Source organism: Perissodus microlepis, chromosome 18 (assembly GCF_051167445.1).
Source record: "Perissodus microlepis isolate ML-2025 ecotype Zambia chromosome 18, ASM5116744v1, whole genome shotgun sequence".
NCBI lineage: Eukaryota > Metazoa > Chordata > Actinopteri > Cichliformes > Cichlidae > Perissodus > Perissodus microlepis.
This window is the reverse complement of record NC_140478.1, coordinates 30,587,111-30,614,855: the sequence shown is the minus strand read 5'-3', so window position 1 is coordinate 30,614,855 and position 27,745 is coordinate 30,587,111. Positions and strand designations below refer to the sequence as shown.

Genomic DNA, 27,745 nt, shown 5'->3' with positions numbered 1-27,745 from the left:
CTGAAACCTAAAAGTGAAATAATTTAAAAGGAGAGAGTTCTAATGTTTTTAGGTTACATGAAGCAGTTTCTTGGGTTTTAATTCAGTTATTTAGATGATTCTGTTATGCAGTAATAGCATAGGTGTGGTTAGGATCTGTTGAGGGTCAACAACAAATTAAGATGCCCTTTGCTTTGTAAATTATCAGTTTAAAAAAAGAAATGTAGTATGTTGTATATAATGGTCCCATTCATGCAATATCATTGATGACAGAAAATCACTGATTAATTGTTTAGAGACAAATGTATAAATGTCATATTTTGATTCAGAGTCTTCAGCAAACTTTTCTTCTTCCTCTGCAGGGCGACCGGGTGTGGTTACGGGAGGATGAGCAGTTCCTTCCCAGCACCGTGTCCTCTTGCTCCGGAGGTGTTGTTGTCTTTGCCACTGACTATGGCCAGGTAAGAACAACTATAGCAGGTAACACTCAAGTAACTCTACTGACTGTTAGTGCCAAATAATGAGCTTCTCTTAGCAGACTTACTTCCATAATGAACATGTATAAGTTTAGCTGGACCTCTTTATATCACCTTCTTTAGCAGTGGTGGTTCCCTGCTACTCTGATTTGCATTTGTGTATCTCACACGTTATGTCAAAGATTGGCCCGGAGATCCAGTGTTTAAACACGAGTTAGATGACCTATGTAGTACTTTTAAAATACGAAGTAAGAGGTGTAAAGTGCATCAAGGGAGCAAAACCTCACAGAACACAACAGGTAGAATGACCTTTTTGGCCCAATTTGCTTAAACTTAACATTAAATTTGGATGTAGTAAAATAGCACATCCTTAAAAAGCAGGTAGTCCAAGGTTAAATTTGTGATTCTGAGGGTTACATTTCTTTGAGTGTCTTTCCATCCTACTGGAACAAAACATTAAGTCTATATGCCTGTTTGCTTAGCAGACAAGAAATATTCCCATCTTTCCCACACCTGTTCTGTTGCTGATAAGAAAGCCCAGGCTTAGTGAGATCTTCCCATAATTTGGGATAAGCTCAAAATCCCTAAACTCCATATGGCTCTGCATAACATCTTTGATCCACATGTTTTCAAAACAGTGGATATGGAGGATGTAGGGCAGATGGAACTGGGTTTACATTGTTTTGGGTTGATTATTAAGAATTAACATGCCTCAATCAATCAAGCAGGTTTTGACGTTAGATTTGAAAACATCTTCTGTGAGCTGTTTTGTTCCATAGATTTGGACTGAAGTGTCACGAGTACCCAAAAAGTTGGTTTCTACACACAATGGTGGTCTATTGACTCCAAACATTAAAGTAATCACTTTAAAGACAGCCAAAGGTGCCAGCACCATGTGGTGTCAACAAACCAGATCACATGTAGATAGTCACACCTCTGTTCTCATCTGGATTGCTGGGTGTCTAACCAACTTTCTGTTGTGTTTCTTTATATAGGCAGACCGAAACAAAACGTAGACCCTACGATTATTTTCATTGTTTGTAGTATTAGTTGGGATGGGATACATTTGTTAATGTGAAGGTACCTTTTAGGATGTTGCGTTGGCAGATTAATGAATTTAATTGTATGATTGTTTGAGTAACTGAACTACAGCTTGCAAACTGAGAAAACTTCTTATGGCTGGTGTCCACGTGTTGGTGTGGAGACATCGGTCACAACAGTATTTGGAACACTTAGACTTTACTCCATTTCCCTAATGCCAAATTTGGCAACTGATCATTACCCAATCCACATCGCACCAGACACCAACAGCCCATCCTGCAGGAAGTTGGCCTACAGGAGGTCAGACCCATGTAGCTTATTTGGGGTGGGCTTTTCTCCACCTTTGAGCCCCTCCAGATTGTGTGGGGCCGTGGCATGGCATGGTATCTTGTTCATGCGTGAGGGAAGAGCCAAGTGGGAGACTGATAGATGGACTGGTGCAATATCAACAGTGATAAAGAGATAAGGTGAGGAGCTTGATCATAGCCAGTTGTGGTGGTTCGGATAATTGACATTGCGTCAGTGATAACTTGACGTGAACTTTCTGTCTTCTGTTAGCTGAATCGTTGACCAGGTAGTTCAGGTATGTCAGCTTTTTTTCAAGAAGGTTCTCGTCCCTCGGACACGCTTAAACTGAAACTGTTTAGGGTCTTTCTACACTAGTAGTTCTAACCAGAACCAGCAGCAGGAGAAGAACTAAATGATTTGTCATTTCACTGAACTCACGCAAGTGTGGGGAAGTGAAACTGCAAAAAAAAAACTGAATCTGGAGAAAAAAAATGCTTAAGAAAAAGGAAAAAAGGTGGGCTTGTCTAAACTAAACCCTAACAAGCCAAACCGTGGGTCACAGAGTCATTATAGAGGAACCTTTTTAGGAATTGAAAGAGTCCAGGATGTTTAATATCTGCAGTCTTCTACATGTTTGTGCTTCAGTGAGTTCCACCGCCACCTATTCTCCTGTTCAACCAAAGCCTTTAAAATCAGGCCAACAAACAATAACCTGTGCAAGCTGTTTGGATGGATTTACTCTGCACTACCCTCCTGTGCTGACAGCTTTAACAAAGACTTCCTGTGTAGCCAGTGAGCAGCAGAGGGTCACTACCAGAGGACAGCCGCTAAATGTGAGTGCTGAGGGATTTAGGGTCATGTTGAGCTGAAGTATTGTCCTGAAGATTTACTGGCAGATTAAGGCATTCTTATCTCCTGGCCTCTGCTCGTTCAGAGAGTCTGTTAGACCTGCCGTCCACTGAAGCTAATGACTCTCCTCACCACAGTAAGAAATGTCAACTAGAGGATGGAGGGGTCCGTCTCTCTTTACATCTGTCGCCTCAGGAGTCCACGTGAACTTGGCGTTCTTGTAATGTGTTTCCAGCAGGTCAAAGTTTTCTCTTACTGAGTGAAAAATCTCTGCTTTTCCACATCTACATGATAAATTAGCACGAAACCTTAACAAAGCTATCCGTGGATCAGACAGATCCTACAGATATAGGAGACACTTTGGTTTGTTATTTGTTTTTTGTAGTGCCACCATTCATGCTCCCCTGAGGATGAATTGTAATGGTTTTATATCCAAGTAACTCGAAATCTTTTCTTCCCTCTTACCAGCCATTTTTGCATGCTAACTGACTCGCTGCTTTGGAGCCTCACAGTTCAAACAAATTATACTTTGTGGTGATAAAGTTGTCTTTGTTAATAAAGTTTTCCTCGTATTACTCATCTTACCTGTACCTTCACTTCCTGTACCTGTTTCTTCTCTTGTGTCTTTCTCTTATTTTTGTTTTTTCTCCTTTTTTTTCCAATACATCCATCTCTGTTGTCCATTTAATTTTTCTTTATTTTTTAAAATTAAATTCTTTTTTAAATTGTTTTATTTTAGTCTCTAATCATTTGATAATTTAACTTGTTTGGGTTTTGTTTTCTCTCATTTATTTTTGGGATTCGTTTTTTTTTTTTTAAATGTTAAATGACTCTTTAATCCTTTTCTTATTTTTCCTTCGATGTCTTCATTATTCTTTGGGTTCCCACCTGTTTCTTATTTTTCTCTCTTCCATCCTTGTCTTTTTTCTATATTTTCTTGTTATTCATCTTTTTGATTTCCTTTTATTTCTGCTTTTCATATTACTCGTCTTATATCTCCTCTCTCTCATATAGTTTATTTTTCTCTCAGCTCCTTCAGTTGCTGTAAACAGCTGTGATAATCTCGTTGAGGATCGTGTGTTGAACGGTTTCTTTTTGATAAGCTCAGAGTTAAGAACATAAAGGCACTACACTCTGCTCAAGAGCCTCAACAATACTAGTAATAGTTATTTATAATCGCTTACTACACACCACAAACTAGTGTGACTAGCATCAGGAGTGGCCTTCTGTTCTGTCCGCTCTCCTGTAACTAAAAAAAGTGCCTTAAAACAGTATGTGACTGCAGTGTGTGCCCTTGAGCAAGACATCGTACAGCAGCTCCTTTGTATCATTAAGCGAGTGCTGAAGTCGTGATACAAACAAGTGTGTTTGTGTTTGTGTCCATTGTTCTTTTGTGCATTTGTGTGAACTCATTCTAATTCATAGATTTAAATATGAAGGTGTGTGTTCGTGTGTGTCTGCCAGTTGTCTGTTGTGTGTAACTGGAGATGAAGGTCACCTGTTCAGCTTCAGCGCAAATGCTGCTCCTTGTGAGGAAATCCAAAGCTGACGAGTCAGAGAAACGCGTCACAGTGGCTACAGAGTGAACGCTGTGGGCTCATAAGTTACTGAAGTGCTTCACTAGTACAAGTACAACGCTGCACGGTTTCTGATGGTTTTTAAGGCTTAAAGAATAAAAGTGTGTTATTGGAGTGGAGTTGTATTTAATTATTATTATTATTATTTCCCAAAATTAGCCAAATATAAAATTAACCCAACCTGTTGCTTACAGCACTGTGCACATGTGTACATGTGTCATTTATTCCTATTACACATGGTCAAACAACGATCTTTGAATGTTTCTTTCTCCTGTTTTTGAAGTAATGCAAAGACAACATACTGTGTTTAATTTTCTGTCAGCGTTTAAGCACCCTGCTGCTAAATGTGTCCTTTTTCTGTTACTTCGGTGTCACTTACACTTAGTGACAAACAACAAACTATTGAACTAATTGGAATTAGTGTGTTCAGCCTGAGTGTAATCTAGCTGCTAAATCCATTAAATCTGCTGAGCTCTTAATCCTGAGGATAAATTTGGTGACACCAGACTCGGGATAAAATTCAAACTTTTATTCCTTCTACCCAGAGAGAATAATGAGCCCAGTTCATTCCTCATATTGAAGCTTTGAGTGGCCTTCAGTGGTTAAAGTGCTGTTAAATGTTAGTGTGTGTGTGTGTGTGTGTGTGTGTGTGTGTGTGTGTGTGTGTGTGTGTGTGTGTGTGTGTGTGTGTGTGTGTGTGTGTGTGTGTGTGTGTGTGTGTGTGTGTGTGTGTGTGTGTGTGTGTGTGTGTGGACACCTTTCTGTCAGAGGTTGCAGAGTTCCTCTCGTCTTGCTCGGGTTTCAGTGTTTTTGACGGTGCAGACAGTCTCCTCCTCCTTCACTGACTGCAGGACAATGCAGGAGGAGATGAATGGTGATTCAAAGAGCAGCTGCTGCTTTTGATGATGATGAAAGGTGGGGGAGTGAAGCTGGAGGAGAGTGGATGGTTACCTGTTCAACTCGCTGACAGAGTGAGGGACAGCGAGGGGCCGGGGGGCTCAGTTTTCCCTCCTAACAACACATAATGAAGAGTTTCATTTCCCCTCTCCTGACAAACTGATTACTGGCACGAAAAGTCAGAGTGATTATTAAATGTTACTGAAGTAATTAGCCGCCTGCAGCCTTTTGGTGTCTGTTAACACACAGACTCAGTCTGATGTTCAGACATTTTAGGTCCTAATGCTGTTTCATTAAGGCTTTTGTTAAGGCACCCACACCTGTTCTAATAGGTGTGGGTGCAAAAACAATACAAATACTAGCAGCATAGAACTAGCTGAACTAGCTCTGGGCTAGCTGTTATCTCAGACATTTGGCGGGCACGTCTCCACTCCCCCTGATTTAAAAATTTGTAGCTTAAACATCCAAGAAGCAAAATCACCTGAGAGGATTTGTCAGACTCCCCATGGAGACTACATGCAGCAGTATCAAACAACTATAAACACCACAGTGGAATTTCCCTGTTTTATAAACTGAAGCTAAAGATAAGAAGCAGATAAAGGCTTTTAAATAGTTTTTAGTCTGGGAATTACACCTTTGACTCATATCCTTTCATCGTGGTAATTACAGCCATCTGGCTCGCCAAACTAATAAAAAAAAGTAGGAAAATTTCACATAAGCAAAAAATGGAGAAAAAGTAAGTACTAAAGGCTATATTATAAACATATAGCCGGGATAAAATGATTCAGAAGCCCCTTGTTTTGCTTTATGAAAAGAAACTGGCAATATTTCAAGTAAAAAAAGTAGTAAATTAAAAAAAAAAGAATTGGGGTCATTTGAGACTTTCAGAGCGAGCTACTAGCTGATAATCTGACGAAATCTGCATTTCTCTTAGAGAACAGGCCATGGAATAAGTATCACTGTGATGGGTGATGGACCAGTCGAGGGGAAAATCCTTCGCTGCTAATTTTAAGTTCCTCTCTAATTGCCTGAACGTAAAGTGAATTCACTTTCCGGATCCATCTAAGCAAAAACAACAGAGTTTATCCGGTTTGATCCAGGAATAGAGCCTGTTGATCCAGGAGTACAGCAGTGACCCCACCCCTGCATCCTCCTCGCGTGCAGTGATGCTGTGTAATGGCTTTGTTTCACTGAGATTTACTCCTGTTAGCATCTGTCACTATAGGCTTAGCACTCGGGCCCCCGTGGCTTTGTTTTCAAGGCGTGGACCTCCACGAAGACAACTGAACCAATTAGAAATCTAATTGGGTCATTGTGGATGAACAATCTGTGCTCTCCTAGTGCTACATCCATAGAATACTGTTCATAACATAAGAGGTTGCCATTTTCCGTCCAGGACTGAACCTCTAAAAGGTAAATAAGGAAAGAGATGGTATTTAGAGCCATATGTATGCTCAAGGTTTTTGGGGTGTTAAAAGGTGAATTTTTTCTAACTTCATTGTGTAACATCCTAGTTGAAATAAGTACAAAGTGAAAAGGTGAAGGTGAAGTTGTTACCTGACAGATAAAGGTGTGTAAATAGTAAATACCTGCCCTTAAGGTTCAGGGCTTGCATGTTTGACTGTTGGCTATAAACAGTGTTTACATTTACAACAGTTTGCCTCATAGGGAAAAGCAAATAGTTTGAAATGGCATTCATATACGCATCTTTCTGGGGTTTCCCAATTCCTTTACTTTGGGATAGCGATGCCTTTTATTGTACACATAAAAGTTAAAAAGCCCAAAGCCCATGCCAAACTGACGTATACAGAGTGTTTAGCTAGTTTAGTCAACATCCTCGAGCAACTCCCTCATCTGAGGCAGTCAGCATTTTAATGTGGCCGAGTAAAGAAGCTCTTGTTTTCTGCTGTCAGACAACAAAAAGACTATGACGAAGGGAAACAGCCACATCCCGTTATGACCCATAGAGAGTAGAGCTCTGCACTCCTAAAATCCTGATCTTACGACTGTGATTGTGATCTGACAAACTCACCATTCACATGAGTTATGATCTCTTGGAAAGTTACAGAATAACGAGGCTCAACCTAAACCTTTCTGCCCCGGGAATGATTCTTAAAACTTGGAAATGAGTTCATATTTGTACCTTTACTGTTCTCTCATGTTGAAGTCAGTTTGAATTAGTTTTTGTTGGAGGCCTGAAATAAAGTTTGTGTTTAACACGGAGCTTTAGGCATGAATTCTGAAGCTGCTGTTTGTCACAGAAAAACGTTTTGCTAAGAAGTGGCTAAATTAAATTACTCAGGTTTTTGGGGAAATTTAACATCATGCAAAACACACTAAGGATGCTTCATACATTTATAGCCCAACATTAGGTCTGAACTTATTATGATTAGTGTTGACATTTTGTAAAGATCATCTTGAACAAACCTGACAGAGTTTAAGACTCTTTTGACACCAACAGATGAATAACTGAAGAAACTTAAAGACAGGAGTGCTACAGCTGAGTGTTTCATATATAGTTTGAAAACAGGTGCTATAGGAATGTATGGGGGGATGTCAGAGACATGTCGAAGTTAGTAAAATAGAAGTAATGGAAACTGCAAGTGAGGTGACTACAGAAGTGTAAACCTCTTTCAGTTTAGCTTTCATTACCAGAAGTCAAACAATTTTGACTTATGTGGTGGTCTGAGCTGGAGTAATGAACCTGTCTGAACATGCCGGCAGGTTGTGAACGCCTCTTGGACTCGATCACGTTTCATCCATCTAAAGGAAAAACACATTTGAGAGATGAACTGAATCCCCTGAAGCGTCACGGAGAGAGGAATGTGAGAAATGAAGCCTGGCAGGATGCTGAAGGGCAGTTTTGGTGTTAATGTGTGCGTGGGGGTGTGGGGTCAGATGTGATCCACTCCTCAGACAGAGACTTGTTTTCTTCTGGAAGAGTCCCTCGGCCTCAGAGGGTCACCGAATGGCTTCAGGGCCCCTCTGCTGTGTGTTTGAGTTTGTGTGTGTGGATACGCTGAGATGGCTGGTTCGTAAGGGTCTCATTTTTATTCTTGGTAACAATAGTTTATGTGGACAAAAGAAAGAATTTAAAGTACACTGCATCTTTGTAACGTCTTTCTATTATTTTCTGTTACGTTGTTTTTCAAATTTTAAGATGTTGGAATATTCACTTCATTATTTATGTTTTTTCCAGCCTATTGAAACTTTTTCATCTTTTGGCATCCTATAAGCTACGGCTTTACCATTTCCCAGAAAGACCTTGTTTTGGAGTGGTGTTTGTTTTAATGTGGTGAATATGCAAACTCTAGCTCGTCTCTAAAGCCGTTTTCACATGAAGTCAGCGCTCCCTGAACGTTTTTAGGATTTTTAGGCTTTGGGCTTCATGTAATTCCAAAGTGTACGGTGAAGATGATAAGGTCTGAAGCAGTTAAAGCACCAGCTACACCTGTAGTGTAAAGAACAGTTTTAATGCTTGACCAACATTTTTGAGCTTGTGAAATAAAAGTTCTTCTTTGTACTGCAAGTTTTGTTGTAGCCTTAAAGTTCTTGTTGATTTAACCAGCAGAACTACATGTGAGAATGGAAACATTTTGCGTTAGCTGGTCTTTAATGTGCCGGCTTCCATAGTTCTTGTGTGAAATGTGTTGAAGTCCAGTATTCACTCTTTTTTTTTAGCTCGTATATTGGTCGGTAATATCTTGAGCTTTTACTGCTAAATGTCTCATTATGTTCGTCTCCAGTAGAGGCCGTTGTTGGAAGAGAGGATGATAAAATGTGCTGTAATGCTCTGTATCCCGAAGTTCTGCAATAACTGAAATACTGCATTATTTCACCTCATGTGTCATTGCTAAAGGTTACTGAAATATCTGGCAAATGCCCCGTTCATGTGTGTTGCTGAAAATACTTTGTGGTTTGGTTGTTTGGAGAAAAGGCTGAGATAGCAGAGGGTTTGGCTGCTCTGCATTTTCCATCCCAAAGCCAACTAGACTTAAAGTCAGATGGAGTAATACCTCACTGATGAATTTATAGCAGTTAAATAAAAGCGATTACCAACAGAGTCCAGCAGTGAGGACAGTTTTCTACTTCAGAATCTGATAGTTGTCTTCTGAAAGATTCGTCTGCCCAGACCTCCCTGCAGTGATGGATCATTATTTTGAGCACATCTCCCTTGGTGATCCTGCAGGCTGCAACTCCCTGCAGAGCAGTGATAATTGGAGGTCTGCCCTAAATTAACCTCTCTGTCTCTTGCTTTTCACAACTGGACCATCATGTGGCCTTAAACAGTTGGCACTACTGACCGACTGTAGAAAGCTGCCTAGAAGAATGGCCTCTTTGTCGAAATGCTGAAGAGATTTGAGCCTGTGCTGTTGCATGGTTGAAACTCTAGATTTGTTCCTTCTGCGTTTACTTTTCTATTTGGATTTCATTTTTATTACAAACAATTCCAGACGACTAATTGGAGGTGAAAAAAGTTAATAAATATAATATTTTAATACAGAAATGGTCAAAAATAGTATATGGTTAATAGGAGAACCTTTTAACGGATTAGTCCTACAGGCACGGACCGCTTTGGAGCCGATGGGTTGGATGAAATGTCCTTTCTCTGTGATACTGCTATCAAAGTTGTGACTTCTGCATGATGTTCAGACTCGAGTTTGTGGTCCAACCATGAAGGCCAAATCAATTTTAAGGAAAGATACTTTACCAAAGAACACGGATGAGAAATTGTGGCTTTCCAACAAGCAGAAGTCATGACATCACACGTTACATGTTTCAGCGCTCAAATGTCCGCTTAGTCTTCGTCTCTCTTCGCTATAACAGACAGGTGTGTCTCTGGCTTATTTGCATGCATAAATTCACATTCTGAACAACAAATCTCCATGAGAAGCCTTTGTGGTGGTTGAGCCCTGATGTCCTTAACTACAGTGTAAACATGCATCAGATCTCAACAAACTGAGTCTGTTTGGATTTTGGACAGTTAGTTCAACCAAATAATAATAATTTAAAAAACCATAATGAAATAAATGGATGGATGGTGGATTGATCTGCGCACCAATCCTTTAAGGATTTGATTAGCTTGAGTTCTTCAGAATTAAATGTAGTGTTTGATCAGGCTTTTAAGGCTGTCTGATGATGGAAACCAACAATTTATACATTTATGCAAAGAGTGAACTTAATTTGCCCTCCAAACTGAATCACATGCAAGATAGAAAGTTGGCTTTTATCTCAGTAACAGTTTTATGAAACACACAGAAGACTGAACATAAGGTGGAAGTAATACAAGTTTAGAAAACTTTGGTAATTAAATGACAGACTGAGTTTCATAATGGTTTGAAAATGCAGTGGGGTATTTAACAGCTATCACTAGTTTTGACGAGACGTTGCAGGACGAGAGTTTAGTCTCGAGAAGCTGTTCGGCCTTGTCCTCAGACACACATGATAAGAAGACATCTACTCATGGCTGCCCTTGTCCAGCTCCAGATTTCATGTAGTCTACAGGCTCAGGGTCAGGTTTATCACAACAAGCCTTGAATTATAAGCTGTGAGGAATTACAATACTTTTACATGAAACCTTCCAGTTAAATGTTGCCACCTGCAAAATAATAGCAGCTTAATGGAGGTGTATTTTCAGCTGGAGGTCTAAAACAAATATAAGGTTTTCATTTGTTTCTTTGTAGTTTTTCTTTTGATTCACAAAAAAACTAAAGATCCATCTTGTTCAATATTCTTGTGCACTTTCTCTTTATGCAAAATAAAAGCACCTGTTTTCAAAAGAAACAGGGATATCTGACCACTGTGACATTTCTTAAACCCTTCAAGAAATTCTCGCCTTGACAGCCATCTCAAAATGTCTCAAGGCATTTAAAAAACATTTTTAAAGGAGGTATTTTGAAACATTATCTATATTGACCTTTCAATGGAGCATAGAGACTGCATGCACTGAATCAGCACTCAGTTCTGATAAATGGCTTGCAGCTTTGTCCCTAAATAAAATGTAAACTGCTTTTCCCCTGGGAGGTAGATTTCTACCATCATCTTAGCTCTTGTGGAATTCACTCATAGATTTTCAGTGTGCTGTGTCTCTCTCATAGTCTGTGCCTCTGGTATTCCTACTTCTCTACCGCTTTCTGAAGTTGTATCTTGCATACATTGTGTCCTGTCTTCAGTAGAATTCATAATCAGTGGGTTTTTGACACCTTTAACCTTTAACATGTGGAAATTCTACATCAAATATATTCTGTCTGTCTGTAACCACCGAACTTTGCATCCCATCCTTTCAGTAACATAAGATCAAAGTTGTCAGACAGAATATTATTCATTGTAAAAGCATACAGTTATTATGGTTTACTTTTGACATCCAAAATATCTGCAATTTGTAGAAAAAGAAGTTGTGTTAAGCTGGACACATCAATATTTCCTGTCATGGTTCAGTCATTTTTCTCAGCTGTTTTCTGTTACGCTTCATCATGACTGTGACATGAAACTATGCACCACAACAATGTTTGCTATGTGTTCTTGGAATTTCATGTTTTTTCTCATTCTAGTTTATCCCTGATGAGCGCACGTGAATGCAATTTAATTCTAGAACTTTAATTATGTTGAGTTTCAAAGAAAAAAGGGGAAATGCCGTCGACTTTGTTCGATACATCTGGGTTTTCAGAAGTCTGAGCTTTTTAACATTTCTCAGAAGCTGCTGTGGTCTGGTGCTCTTGCCTTTATCTGTTCTTGTCTGGCTCATTCTCTCATAATTCAAATCTAAAAATACACTTGTAAAACTTGTGGTAGAAAACTGGCAGCCTGATGTCCACATCTGGCCTTAAACCAGAGAAGAAATGACCTGTGACCAGATCAGACTTTAAGAGGAAGTTGACATGGACCAATTCTGCTGTAAAACAGCATCTCAGGAAACTGCTCTGCTGTGGGGATAAATGATTTCCTGTGATTTTTAACATGATTGCCTCTTAGGGGATAGATCGCCCCTAAAGTTGGGGAAATAAAGTCTGAGTAAGATGAGGGTTGATTTTATTAATTCTACTTCAAAGATTTCCTGCAGTAGTTATTTGATCCTCTGCTTTTAGAATGTCAATGTGGATTCATGTGATGATCATTTACGTAGTTTACATATGGACTTTTTCCATTTTCTGACCCAGGTGTACACCTACAAGCAGAATACGCTCACCAGGCAGAAAGTGCAACCCATGCACCGTAGCAGCATCAGAGGGGTGGAGGACATGGCGAGCCTTGAGGACCTTCACGATGGCGCCATCATGCACAACCTGTACCTGCGCTATAAACAGAAGTACATCTATGTAAGTTTCCTCCAAGCAATACTTGATGAGAACAACACAGTGATTGAAAGCATCTCGAGTGCAAATCTTTTTTTGTCCCTGGTGAATTCAAGCTCAGCTGATCTGCACAACAGCTGACGGTTCCACTGATGCCCTTCAATGCAAGTCTTACTTAATTAGTCTCACCTAGCATAATCTGTGCAGGGGGTCTGGCTGCTTCTGGGATTCCAAGAGTGCGAAGGAGTTCTCTCCACATCCACATCAGCATGCTAAAGGGCAGGGAGGTTTTAAGCACACAGCTATTCCATCAAATAAAAATTACCACAGATGGAAATAATAATCTTCTTTTGAGTATGGTGGTCCTGACTGAACTTCAACAGTTCATCAACATGTGGTTTACTTGCTAAATATTGCTGAATTTGCAGTTTCAGTCCCTGGGATAACTCGGCAGAAGTAATATGAGGCAGGTTACAAAAAACAAAAAACAAAATCTGAACCACTAGCATCAAAAACCAGAACCAATCTCAAGTCTATCTGCGCTATCAGTGCTTGCGTTGACAGCTTGGTTTGTCAAGGTACATTACCTTCATTCATCAGCTCTGCAGCATTCTCCCATGAATATCTTGAGTTGCTCAAACATTGCACAACAGCAGGGATAACCATCTAGAAACGAGCAGGTGAAAGAGATGGTTGGGTCAGAGAGCTTTCCTCTGCTTTAAATCAGTGCCAGGAAATGGGGACGTGAGAGAGCTATTGTGTCTTTCTGGAGCTTCTTACTGGTCTGTACATGACTGTAGGATTAATTGACAGTGCAATCAAAGCATATCCCTACATGGATCTTTGGCTCCTCTGGGATATCCTGTCAGAAAAAGTTTGGCTTTCCGGCTCAGATTTATTACAAACGGGACTCAGTTTTCAGGTTTACACAGTGTGAAGCTGATTCAAAGGTTTGGTTATTTAACTTCCAAGAAACACATGTAGAGACCTAGCAGGGTATCGATGAGGGTTTCCCAAACCACAAACCTACAGGACAGCTTCTTGATTTAGTTCCTAATGTTCACTGTAAATACAACATAGATTAAACTGATATTTTTGGTGGATTATACATAGACTTTTTGCAAACACTTTTATGGCTTAAAAACCTAATATAGTATAGTATAAATAGAATTTTGGGGTTGATTCTGATTTTCTGCTTTCTATGTCAGCTGTAGGTGGATTTGCTCAAATTCACTAAAGTCAGCTTCTGGTTTTAGTCACTTCCTTAAGACATATATATGAAAAAGCATTTCAAGAATAATAAATCATAGTAGTGGCAGTGCTCATTATTTTAACCCTTTCACACATAGTGGTCACTACAGTGGACAGCTAGTCAAAGGCTGTTTTCTTGTATTTGTGTCAGTGTTGATGGCACACTTGCACATAAACCACTACATTGGACACCGATGTGTCCCTCCATACCCTGCCACCCACTGGCTGTTTCATGTTACTATAGATGTATGATGTGTGTCATTGTAATTATTGTTATTTAACCCCTTCATTAAGTATTTTTATTCATCTCTAGGAATGAAAAGATGAATAAAAATACTTAAGCCAAAAATCCTGATTGAGGTTGTCATAATTCATGCATGACAGGGTTAAAGAATGGCCTAATTATAAAATGTTAAAAGAATTTAAAATAGCTGCATAAATATAACCATAAACAAATTGCTGTTAGCTACTTAAAAGGATCTGTTTTTACTTTTTAAAATGCTTTGTAAAACCACATGAACACCTGCCATTGTTCTCTGTGTAAGAGCACACATGTCCCATTTCCCAGCATAGACACACACCAGTGCCCTTAAAAAAAGCTGTCTCACGTTCCCTCAGACATTGGCTCATCCGTGCTGGCACCTAAGCCGCACCCTAACCGCTGCCCAAATGCAGTGCAAGCTTAGGGGAGGATTTTTTTTCTTTTTTCTTTTTGAGCTTTGGCTGGTTTGTACAAGAAATCGCTGCTCTTTGTTCTTTAAAGATTTACACTGTGAGTTACTATCTTGTTAGAAGAGAAGTCTTCGGACATGGCTAAGGTCTTTGGCACTTCGAAATGGTTTTTCACAGCTTCAAGTTGTATTTTTTCCCTTTTTCTTACGAAGGGATTTGTGTCTCTGTCTATAGAACATAGTGCATCACATCAGCCTTAACATTTTTAATCTGAACCCTTACCTCAAAAGTTGCTGCCTGCTGTTTTTTTTTTGCATTCAATTTAAGGGAGTTCATTTTATAATGCAGGGCTGGGGTTACACAGTTGGACAGTTTTAACCCTGTTAAGCAGTCCAAACACTAAGTTAACCATTTTGCTTGGATCGTTTTATTCTCTCAGAAATGGCGGCCTTGTGACTCCTTTGCAGAGTATTTATGCAGGTGGTTGAATTCTTAAACATTACTGCACTGTGACCAAAGAGTTTCAGATGAATTTAGCCTTGTTATATGTCCTGTGGTTAGTGTGGTTATTTGCATAAACTTTTACTGTTCCACTCTGTTTTTGAGAGGTTTAAAGTATTGTTGTGCTTGTTTCTGGTGTTTCCATGTTTGCGCTGTTGACCAGGCGATGAAAAGCACCAAACCAAACAAGGCGAAGGATTTTGAGTCCCTTTCAATCAGACGTTTGTTAGAAACTGGACGCCACGTAATGGTGGTCCTTGTTTGGCAGCCAAAAACAGAAAAGTGCCAAGTGAGAGGGAACACAATTAGAGTTAGGTTTATTTGGGCTTTAGAGGCTGGTGTTCCAGCCTGCAGGTGCTGGCTTAATCTCCCAAGTTGTGAGAAAGAACAGTTGAGATGCTAAAGGGATCAAAAGAAGGTGATTTTCTTGGTTAATCCAAGTTAATAAGTCTCATTGTGCTAGTTAGTGCTGGTATGAACAGTAGTAGCTGTAACCAGGAGTGTTGATGACAGGATGTTACCATAATGTTGATTACTCCTCCTTGAACACATGATATCTGCATTGTGTTATTGTCCTTACAGCATTTTAGGTGTATGCATTGTCCTGCATTGCACAGTGAGCTAGCAAACAAGCAGCTCTGTTGCTGCCCATCCTAGTTAAAGTAAAGAAACCTTTCAAACCCTCCTGCTCCAGTGAAACACAAAGGAATATGTGGGACAAATGGCTCTCAACCATTACTGTCTCATTTTGTGCTTATGGTTTAAAGAACAAACCTGAGCCAGCACTTTCTCCAGCGAAACAAGCTGTCAACAAAGGCGGCATTGTGCTCTCTGTACGCAACAGTCACGCTAACCTTTGACAAATGCCATCTTGTTACTTTAATCACATCTGAATGCTCCCGTATGGTCGAAATTATCCAATCAATTCATCACAACCACCCAATCTCTGGCCTGACATTTTTTTTCTTTGGGCCAGAAGCTGGAAAGAGGGGAAAATTAGAGGGAATGTTTTAATGGAGAGGGTCATGGTTAACCAAAGGGAAGAGCTATAAACACAATACTGAAGTCAGAGAGCCAACAACAGTTTCTGCTGCATCAAGGATCAAATATGAAACTGGTCAAACCCCAGTTTAAAGGGTTCAGAGTGATTTAGAGGGGTCTGTTACTACCACCACTACTCATCCTCTTCTCCTTTGCTTTCCTCGGGCTTCTTCTTCTCTCTCTTTTTTTTTCTTCAGTTGTTATAATAAAATTTATTTATTGCAAAGGAGCCATATGTAGAGTTTAGATTCCAGGAAAAGTACATGCAGTGAAAAACACAAGCAGAACAAGGTGATGCATAAATTCAGCATATGAATAAAGAGCCTTGGTGGATTTTCTCAGCGGCCCTGTAGCCAAAATATCTTTTTAAGCTCCATATTTTGAATTACATTTACGGGATAATGAAGCAGATTTCTAGGCTTGTTCTACTCACTTTAAAAGGGCTTTGGATAAAACTTAAACTTTGGTGGTGAAGCTTGAAGAACATTACAAAACTCTGTTTTGTTGTTAATCCAAACAGCACAATAAATCTGAAAGCATTCCAGCTGGACAAATCACACAAGTCCTTGTCAAACATCCATTAAAAAGCCAAGCTTGGATGTGGACACAGAGAACATGGAAAGAACACAATACAGTGGGGGAATTTGTGGTTTTGATAGATTTTTCATGAGTACAAACCTGCTGCAATCACATAATTAAATGGCCACAATGAATAAATCTCTGGCCTCAAAGAAAGTTGTATGGTGATGACGATGATGGGGTAGAGGTAGATTTTTCTATCAATATGTTTCTTTAGATTTACCTTTTAAGAAGTGCACACTCAGAACAAAGCAAGCAAAATCTCAATTATAGTTTATACTTTTTGGGGCCACATGTTGATTTTTGATGGTGTAAAAATCCAGAAGTGATTATTTTGAACTTTTTCTGGTTGGTTTGACAGAAAAATATTTTTGTTTCAGCTAAACTGCATCAGAGCTGCTAGCAGCACCATTACATAGACAGGGAATTCGTCTGTAGGCTACCAGACCTGTGTGTGTGTGTCTGTGTGTGTGTGTGTACAGTGTTTAGTTGCTGTGATTGTAACCAGCTGTGCTGTCGACTGGTGGCCTCACTCGTCTCCTCTGCAGATTCCACTGCAAGCGCGTGCAGACACACACACACGCACACACACACACACCACCACCACCAGAGCTACTACCCTATTTCTAAACAAGGGATCTGGGCCAAAAGACTCCGCTTCACACACACATGCACACGCATACATTCTTTAACTCAGAAATCTCTGACTCGTCTGTACCCCACGGTCCTTCTTTCAAACACACTGACATTCATTTTTCTATCACATGCTGTTCTTTTTTTCCTCTGTCCCCCCATCCCATCAATAATTTTCTGTGACCTCCCGCTCATTTCTCTCTATACACACACACACACACACACACACACACACACACACACACACACACACACACACACACACAATCTGCAGGGGGGTTCATCCAATCAGGAACTCTTTATTCCAACCAGGAATGTTTTCGTGTCCCATGTGCTATAAACATAAATAGGACAATGTCATGTGATGGCAGCAGATCCCCATACAGTTTATTTTTTCTGTTTACACACAGAAAACTCTGATTGTTGATTGATTGGAATGAGAAGTTTGACCGAAAATAACAGATCAGGTCCTGAAAGCATTTGAACAATTGCTGGTATATGTGCTCTTTGTGCCTGATCACATGGTCATGGGAACATGGATATAAAGATGAAAGTTTGGACCTTCTTACATGAAAGCTTACATAATACTTTCATACACAACTCTTCATCTTCTGGCCACAGGCTACAAGGCTCGTTGGATCAGCAGCTACTTTTTAAACTATACAACAATTTTTTATTTTTTTTTTAAAAACAAAAATAGAAATGGGTATAAGGAGATGAGACCATCCTCCCCCAGAAATCTTCTTTAAATAAGAATCAGAGCACTTTAACCTGAGCAAACGGCCCAAAGTTAAAGTGGCTGTAGTCTGCTTTTCTTCATTTTCTATCTTAAAGACACTATGATGTTATGGTGCTTATCCTGAACAGGGCCAAAAGTTTGGTTTAGTGTATGTACAAAAATTCAGACTTCAGACTGCTCTAAAATCCTGGTTTCCCAAAGTTGGGCTATATCATCTCAAACCAATCCACTTGGTGTTTAAAATCCTAAGTTTGTGAGGGGCAACCAATCAGACGAGAGGGAGACTTTAAAGGGAGAAGAGCTAAAAGGGTCCATTTCAGTCTGTGGATGAACTATGGGTCTGCACTGATGCTCAATGTAAGATACACACATTACCAAAATTGGTTAGAGGGTTGGAGACGCTGTCTGTTCTGGAGGGGACGATCTGCAGAAAGGGCATTGAAGAACGTTCCCGCAGACCCGAGGAATCCTTGATCACATGAGAATCTGAGAAATCTAAAATATGCTTGTCTGTTAGAGTCCCTCCTTTTGGTTTTGAAAAACAGTTTATTTTGACATGCAGACAAAAACAGTCCTTGCAGTGCATGTGAAGAGTTAAGAGAACTAAATATAATGGATCTAATAAAAGAGACAACTGAGTTTCAAGCAACGTTCAGCTCAGATGTCTTAGTGGTGACACTGAGGCTAAGCTACAGCATGTTTGTTCTTTAACATTTTGGGTTATAATAGAACCAGTGTTTTCTGCCCTAACCGTAACCCCAACCCTGCCTACAGAACTATTAACTGTAACCACAGTGGTGTGAGTAAATGGCCTTTGTAATCAATCAGAATCGAGATGACAGCAGATGGATCATCAGGTAGAGCGGCACAAAAATGCTTCTTCATAGTTCAGAGAGGATACTTGAGAAACAGCTACTAAATCACTTCCTCGTAATAGGTTTGATCAGAGTCTCTGCCGGCTCAGGCAGATTCAGCACAGAGCAAAATCCGTCTCATCGCTCGCTTCGGTTATTTTGACAAGTCTGCATGTCTGCTGCCGGCCCGCTGACAGACTGCAACAGGCAGCTGCTGCTCCGCTTTCACAAGCTCTTGACTCATAGCTGTGAGGATAAACGGGGGAAGAAGAGGTCCAGAATGTGGAGAAAGTCTGTACTGACAATGAGATCTACTGCTCAAAACCAGATTACACATGGACGAACTTCTAATGGTCTCATTTGATTATCTGAAGTACTTGCAAACAAAGAAGCTATGGGTGGAATGTGGCTTTATAGCAGTAGAAAGGCTGGTTTGGTGTTTTGAAATCCCGCTTTGGGGTCATGTCTTAATATCTGAAAAAATCCGGTTGATGCAAGCTCAGAGGAGGGAGGAATCTAAAATGACTGTTTATGTGGAATTTTCCTTTCAGATCAATAGTTTAGCTGGGTTGGATTATGTTTCACTCGTTTTCCCTCTGTACATATCTGCTGGGTTTGGGATTAAGCCACACACACAAATTCCTTCGGAGACTCTGAAATACAAACCCAGTTTAGTCCTTTTTACATTTTTAGAGATTTCAGCCAAAGCTGAAGAGTTGTGATTACTGTCAGATGTGAGGAAACGTCCAGCGTTATACATGCATACATGTCTATGAATAACATGTGCTGATCTCACTTCCTTTAAATCCTGATTTTGGTTTATTTATTATTTTTTTAAATGTTAGCAAAGACAACAACATTAGTGAATGTGGTTTTTTGCTCCATTTTTGTCATTTGTTTTTGGTTTGCTAGTTACTTTGTGGCTGAAGTTCGTCCACCCATCTGTTATTTGTTGAGTTATCTTGAAGAGCGAGAAACAGATTTGTCTGGAATCTGGTGTACAGATTACTCCTGGCTTGGTTGATTAGATCTTTCTTTCAGGCTCATATCTATGACTTATCATTTTAGCTTCATTAAGATGTGGTTTTGGACAAACAATCTCGAGTCTAACCACTACTCCTGCGGTGTGGTTTAAACTTACATAGCCCATTTATGCGAAATTAGGTAAAGTGTTTAATTTCTAGTTAGAAAGTTTAATCAGCAGTGCACTGACACGATTGATTCATGAACATTAATGAGACTGATAAACACTTATATGTCGAGTTAGAACTTGTGGTGTGACTTCGTGTCTTTGAGCAATCACAGGACCTCCGTACAGAAACAACCAGGCCACAAGGCGGACTACATAGCAGCTTGCAGCTGTGCAGCAAACTAAAGCAGCTTAAGGAGTCAACTTTTTTTTATCATATTTGCTAATTGAATGTGAAGAATCTGCTGAATCAGCAGATGTCGGTTAATGTGGGCTGGATTTAGCTTAGCTTATCTGAAACTCATTTGAAACTTGTTATTAGTAACAATAAATCTTTTATAATTAATACAGCTACAAAGATGATGCTAAATGGGGACTGTACACCAAAAACACACAGTTTCAGAAGCAAACCAATAAGGTAACTTTCACTGGTTAAAGTTAAGGTTTTTGGCGCCGGTTAAGCTCACTGCACCCTTTCAAATAAAGCCGTAAAAAGGCAAAAAAAGAGGAAAGTTGTCTTATTTTTTTCAACTAGAAAATTAAAACAACTGTTGTTCTCAATGCATCTAATGGCGTTTGTGCTTTAGAGACATGCAGAAGTTGTTCTTTGCCATTATACACACGTTCAGTTTCATTAGCGACAACCCCAACCACAAATGAAAAAAATGCATGCTTGACAATTCAAACTGTTTTCCTTCCAAAAATGTCACACAGGCCACATAAAAGTTGACTAACATGAAGGAGGGAATGTGAAGAGGCAATAACTCTGCAACTGAAATTAAGGATAAGCGTCTCACAGTGCGACTTGCTGGTTAACATGAACACAAAACAGACTCAGAGCTTATAGATGGAAGTAAAATGCTTGGGATTCCAAAATCCAGTTGAGTTGTGGTAGCAGAAGCTTTTTTGTATGATGTATCCTCCAGCTGTTACCATGACCGTGCCAAAGAGGACGTAGCGTGGAGACAAATAACGGCACAATGACAGCCGTGTTGGCTCTGATTATCATTATACAGCAGACATGCATCCAACTTCCTGCCCAGGTTTATTAGATCCATGTCAGCACAGCAATGAACTTGCAAGCTCCTTAAAGTGAGGTTAAGGTTATGGGTGTACTAAACACGAAACACCACTACAGTATGTGATGTATAATATCACGTTTCTACAGTGATATTTTTTTTTCATTTGTAAGAAAACTTTTTATTCAGCATTATAGCTGAAGCAAAACCTGCACGTTTCACAAGGTGTTGACAGTTTTGTGTTCCCGGGAACTCGGAAAAACCGCATCATTTCAAAAATAAATGGGCATCTCCTTTCTTTCACGCATGTGCATCAGCAGCAACATTAAACCTAAACAGCGGATCAAGATGCCTTTAAATGCCAAGTATAACAAATGCAAAGGAATGTGTGTCTTGTGACACAGTAATTCTGCAGAATAGTCCCTCCTCGCTCCCCTCGCTCGTACATTTCCTGCCGTCAGTAAGGCAGGTTTGCTGATGCTTTTCTTCTGATCCTGCAGGGTTTTTTTTCCCATCTGGACTTCATTTCCTTCTCTGTGAATTTATCTGGCTCTGTCTCAGAGGCATCTTTTTTTTTTCTGGAAGGTTCTGACGCCCTGCATGCCTTTCTCTGCTCTACAGTTACACCATCATCAGCCACTGACGCCTTTCTATAAACATAAAGGCGCTCCAGCGTCTATTACTGCTATCTGTCAGGGGGGAAAAGATTAAGCGGAGGTCAGTTTGAGAAGATATCTGCATTTGTCAGCTGTTTTTAGTTCTTGAATAGAAGGAACACAATGTCAAAATGTAACGTGATACTTTTATCCGTAATCCTATTTTGATTATCGGGGACTCTGCACAGATTTGTTGGTTGTAGAACGTTTATAGTTATACTCTTTGAAAAAGAACAATATGTTCATCTACAATTCAAATACGAATGGGATGATGTACGAAGATTCGTGGTAAAAAATTAACCAACATTGCGATCAATATGCAAAATGTTTATGTAAAAGTAATCCGAACATTATCTGTGTAATGCTTTTTTAAAATCAGCATTTTGGATTTTTGGTGAAAAATTAGGAGCAGTGCTGCTGAGCTATGCAGCTGTAGGTGTGAACTGTCTGCTAGTCACAGAACTGGACGTCTCCAACATGTCTGTGCCTTTTGTAGCCTTTTTAATTACATTATCTTACAAATGAATGTCACCTGCTTTGAGGTAAAACCCATCCACGCAGTCTATGTTCTAGTTTTAATGAGTGGTTCGTTAATCCATTAATTAGCACTGATGAGCAGGTATGTGATCTGTGCAGAGACCCATACAGCTAATGTAGCTTGCTAGTGTTAGCCTATCATCTCTACACTGAGTCTGCAAAAAGAGCAGAGAAAAGAAAATGTTAATCTTATAAACTTTTATACTGGGGCTGTTGCTGCTACTTTCTTTGGGATTTGGGGAAAACAGTGTTTCAGAACAGAAGCAGCTGATTTAATCATATTTTTTAAAGAAGCCATTATTTCTCTGGAACACGCTGAATAAAGAGCAGATTAAGATGTATTATTGTTTGTGTAACTGAAAAATGTTTCATTGGAATCCACTGTAATGCAATACATTTGAGAGAAGTCAAGTCAGTTTTATTTATATAGGCCAATATTTCAAACAGCTGATTTTCCCCTGGGTTTCTCTTGCACACGCACGCACACGTGCACGCACGCACGCACGCACGCACACACACACACACACACAGTACAAGAAAGGGAAGAAACCTCCAAAGGAGCAACAGAAGAGGAATTCCTGACATGCAATAAATGTATGAATATCTGGACAGAGCATACATCTCGTTTCTTTACACACCTGTGGAGCTTTCATCTTATTTTTCTTGGGTGTCATTTTAAAGCTCATTTCTGCTGCCATGTGTGGGCAGTGGAATAAGCTGACGCAGATGACATTGACATTTATCTTGTTTCAATATTCACTGTGCTCTTAGCTTTTATTGGGTCTCTGCCAACTCATTAAAACGTTTGGCTTTCTTTATTGAAAATGTTTCACTTTGACTGCATCTTGTCGAGTACAGAGCAGTTTTTGAACTTTAGGCTTAACTGGAAACTTTTTCCTGCTCCCCCAATGAGGCTGATGACAGAAATGAAAATGAACCTGACCAGAGAAAGAGCCAGAACATGCTTAAATACTACATTATACTTTTCTTTTTACCCAGTATTAGTATAAAACATAGATTTTTGGAGATTTAATAATGAGTGCTGCCCAAATGCAAATGTTTCATTTACAAATGATGCATGCTTGACCATCCAGGTAAGGAAATCCCAAAAAGTTGATTGTGTTCATCTGGACGTCGCGTTTTCAGTCGGAGAAATGTTTCGTCACTCATCCAGGTGACTTCTTCAGACTGAACAGACTCAACTTTTTGAGCCATCACGGTGTTAAAAAACTTTGCTTCCACTGCTATGAGTCCCACAGGTTAAGCACTTCAAACAAACACTGTAAAAAGTGGCTATCGCATTACTCGGGTCACCTCAGTGGAATGACTGCAAGTATTCGACACCACACATGCAGGATGAGGGGCCGCAGTTAATCACATCAGCCAGCAGGGCGGGCTTCTGATGAGAGTCACAGCTGGGGTGTTGCCAGGGAGACTGTTACCACGACGGACCAACAGGGGGATGTAATTGGGTCCAAATGTTTGTAATTCATTGAGTTAAGGACAGGCACAAATTTTCCCTAAGGCTGTTTTATTATTTATTTTTCCTCTAACTTGAAGCAGCACTAACTGTTTTATGTGAACTTTGCCCTTTAGACTCGTGCTTAAATATTACTTTCCTTGTCATGTTTTTTTTTTTTTTTTTTTAAAGAAAGGGGTTGAAGGGTTTTTGTGGGGGTTTTTGTCCACTGGCCGGTTTTACAGACTATCAGATGTCATTTTACTCGACAGATTAAGGTTTCTGAACCAAATAGAAACGCAAAAAAGACCATCATAAAGTTTTAGTTTGAAAAGTCATGTTTTTAAAGCCTGGGGTTTTATTATCATGGCTTTTAGAAACTAGACACTACAAGTGAGGGACAGATCTTACTGAGAAGGTAGCGACCTGTAGCCATATATGCTAAAGGTCACACCATGTGTGACAGCACTACCCTGAGGTATACGGTGCTCTATTGCCATAGATGGCGACCATAATTTGGAAAAAAAAATCAGGCTGTGCTTAATAAGACTTGAAACAAGAGATTGAGACGTGAAAATATTCAGACTAATGTCTACTGGACTGTTACAGCATCTGTGCTCCCTGCTTTCTGCTGCTTTTTGCACTCATAAGAATCACTCCTCGTGACTCCTGTAAGTTGCGAGGAGCTTAGAAAGGATGCAAGTTTAAGGCACGTCCTTGAGTTTTTTCTTAAGTTTGCCAATTTTCACGTGCATCTATAGCCACAAATGATATTCTTTGTAACATGTTATTTGACTTGAAGGTGACTGGATGTCTTTCTTAGGATCAAAAGATCTTAATAAATTCTCTAAAACATGACAATTTCCTATGAAGGTGTGTAAATACTGATACATATTATGGACAAAGGTTATGGGACAGATAAGAGGATTATTCATTTTCCTTTGTGGGGCAAATACAGGCACTAAGATCATCATAAAAACTGCTGACAAATATAAAAAATATTTTCCCCGTGCACCTTTAAACCGTGTCAGAGTGGACAGCAGGGCAAAACTGACAAAAGATACACGGAAATATTGAGCTCATTGTAGCTGGTGCCATGTTCACCTTACTGTAAAGCGTATTGTATACAAGTAAGACTTACGATGTGTTGGACTGTTCCAGCTGTCAGCAGGTGCAAAAGTCCGAATCACAGAGTGTTTCTCCGTCTACTTTCTCCACATACTGTGAATATAAAAATCCCAAACAATACATGACACTACATAAGCATCTGCAAAGAGGTTTACAGGATGGTCTGATCGATGCATGTGAGCCTCAGAGCCAGAGATTAGATTAACTGTAAACTGTTTACACTGCAGGCGGAAGACAGACTTCTCTGCTTTTATGTGTAGAAACTGATTCCTTCACCTGAGCAGAGCGCTGCCACATTGTAATAACACACAGACCTTTATGATCCACTCTATATTATTATGACATACCATCCCTGTACTGTGCTGATTTGCACAGGCAGGATAGCCCAGACCTGCCATTTGTCATGTAAATGTCATCTCAACGGCCATTCAAATGTTTTTGCATCCGGGCCAAATGTAGGTCAGTGAGTCAGTAGGATCTTTGAATAGAAAGATTAATAGGAGGAGCTTAATGAGCAGTGCAGGTGATAAAGATGTTTGTATAGGAAGAGGAGGAGTACAGTGAGTGTGGACTTCAAGCAGACCTCTTCATCACCTTGTTCTTCTGTTATCTTGTACAGTTATTGTGAAGCAGTGTTTAAGAACATCTCGCCTCTGTTGTTTGGGTTATATCTTATGTCTAGCCAGGAAGGAGTGATAGATCCAAAAGTATAAAAAGATAGTTGATAGTTCAAGGTTATTCATGTAGCATCAAATCACAACAAAAGTTCTTTTAAGATAATGTGTACTGTAAGGAAAAAAGCCCGATAGTGTTTGAAAGAGACCCCCAACAAACAGATGATTGCTTAGGCACCAGCAGGAAGGAAAAACTCCCTTTTAACAGGAAGGAACTTGGCAGAATCATATTTGTACTTTTTTCCACATGGTCAGCTTAATTTCTTGCTGTAAATCGACAAGCCCGTTGCCTTTGCTTGTGTTGCATGGGTGTAATCAGACATTACAGGGGCTTTGTAGAATTGGAGATCAAATGGTCTTTCTCACATACACGTCGGTCTGGCAATGTCTAGAACAGTTCAGTGCTGCAATGTATGTGTGAGCTTCAGGGAGTGTTAGGTATTCATTTCAGTTGACGTGTTTTTTCAAGCAGTACTATGGACAATCAGAATTTTAACAGATTTTTTTTTAAACTATTGGTACATGGTCGTCTAACCTGGTGCCAGAAGACACTCCCACAGGTTTAACTCTTCTCTCAGATCTGTTGGGAGTGGTGATCCCATTCAAATGAATGAAAAAGCTGAAGAGTTTCACAGACTCCTGAAGTCTGTGTGATCGTAACCTAATGCCTCTGTATCTACAGCACTGCTCCTACAACCATCAGCTCACTTCCTGTGGTGCAAGCATGTTAGCTGATGCTTTTTAAAACATTTAATGACTGAACTACATCTTTTAGCTCTAACCAATGGTTTGGTGTTTTCTCGTATTTGTTATCAACTGTTGGTTGATGGTTGGTCATGACTTGGTCTTTGGAAAATTAAAAAACTGGAAGAGAGAAGCTGTTTTCTTCATTCCTGAGAAACCCTCTGTAAATATTTCCTTTCAGCTCAGAGTCTTTAGTGTCCGACTGCAACAGACTGCTCATCAGAAACTGCATTTCCAGTGTGATGTTATTGTTGGTATTCTTTCCACGCTCTATACATCGGTATGCCTATTAACCTAATTATGGCTATTATGGTTGTAATTTGAGTTCCACTCCACTTCTGAGCTCTGAGCACGGTTTCACCTCAGGCTGGTTATAAACACACGTTTTTTTCTGCTTGTCCAGAGCCAATAGTGTTTTGAGGCTTTTTTTCCCTGATCGACCCCTTTATTGAGGAAAAAGGGCCTTCTGTTTGTAATACGTATGTGCTTCTATGTCCTCTTGGTGCTCTTCTCTAATCCGATAAAGAGTTTGACTAACTGTATTAAAGTAAATAAAAAAATAAAAAAAATACAGCAAGAAAACAGGCTTTAATAAATCAAGCTGAAGGAACAGAGCAAATGTCAGACTGGTATGAAGACCGTGACTGACAGAAAACAAACCGACGGTCCTGTTTGCTTTCACATGCTGTTGTCTGTCAGTGGGAACCAGGCGAGATTAACAGGATAGAAGACAGTCGAGCCGTGTAACTGCAGAGGACATAGATGCTCTGTGGATCAAAATGTCCCACTCTCTTTCTCCTAAATGCATTTCTTTTCCTCCTCCAGGCAACAGACTCTCAGAAGCTAATGTGTGTGTTATGGGAACACTGTGCACTGCTGTAATGAGATTTTCACTTTACATCCAAGTTGCGCCGGCAGAAATGTTGTTGTTAATTTTGATAGTGTGATCAAAAATGTTATCTTTGTCCGTATTTGCAGAGATTAGAGGGAAAAGTGTGAGGTTTATTATTACTGTACCTTTTAAGTAGAAAATGAGTGGGGATTTCCCCTGTGAAACTTGCCACAAAGAAATATGAGCAGCGAGGGAGCTGCTAACTACTGCTTTCACCTCACTGCAGATTGTCTGTGTGGCTCTTTTCTCGGCAAAAGTGGTTGTTGAGTCGCAGCAGGTAATTTACCTGCAACTCTTGTGCCTGTTAGAAAATGTGTTACTTTTATTATTGACCAAACTTTTGTTTTCTCAGATGAGCCGATTCTGTTGTTTGAATGAATGTTCATGGTAAGTCAGACTAGTCACATTACATTTGTTGGCCAGATAAGCAGTCAGTCCATTAAAACGGTAATTCACAGATTAACCTGGTGTTAAGGATCAGCTTCACTATTGTTAATAGATGTTTAAAGCCGTATTTGAGAAGTCTTAAATAAAAAAAAAAAATGCTCTAGAAATCCCTTTTGGTTTCCACAACATCAGCAGACAGAGACAGTAAGGGTAAAGCTGGTATATTTCATAGAGCACTTAGCAAACTTAACTTAAGGAATTTCCTTCAGGAATTCAGAGACATAAAAATGAAATAAATAAAGAGAGGTGAGGTTTAAAAGATCGCCACATTACATGTAGCGATCGTGTTTAGCTCGATATTTATGTGGCCGTAAATGGTTTGGATTGTGTT

At 39.7% G+C, this 27,745-nt stretch overlaps 1 protein-coding gene across 1 annotated transcript in view; it reads left to right on the top strand.

The window, feature by feature from the left end:
• Positions 1-27,745, top strand: part of myo10 (myosin X) — a 125,572-nt gene that overhangs the window by 39,393 nt on the left and 58,434 nt on the right. Inside the window, exons 2-3 of the mRNA XM_084913742.1 lie at positions 342-440; positions 12,265-12,423. Of these exons, the coding sequence (XP_084769868.1) occupies positions 342-440; positions 12,265-12,423 (258 nt within the window). The remainder of the gene's footprint in view (positions 1-341; positions 441-12,264; positions 12,424-27,745) is intronic.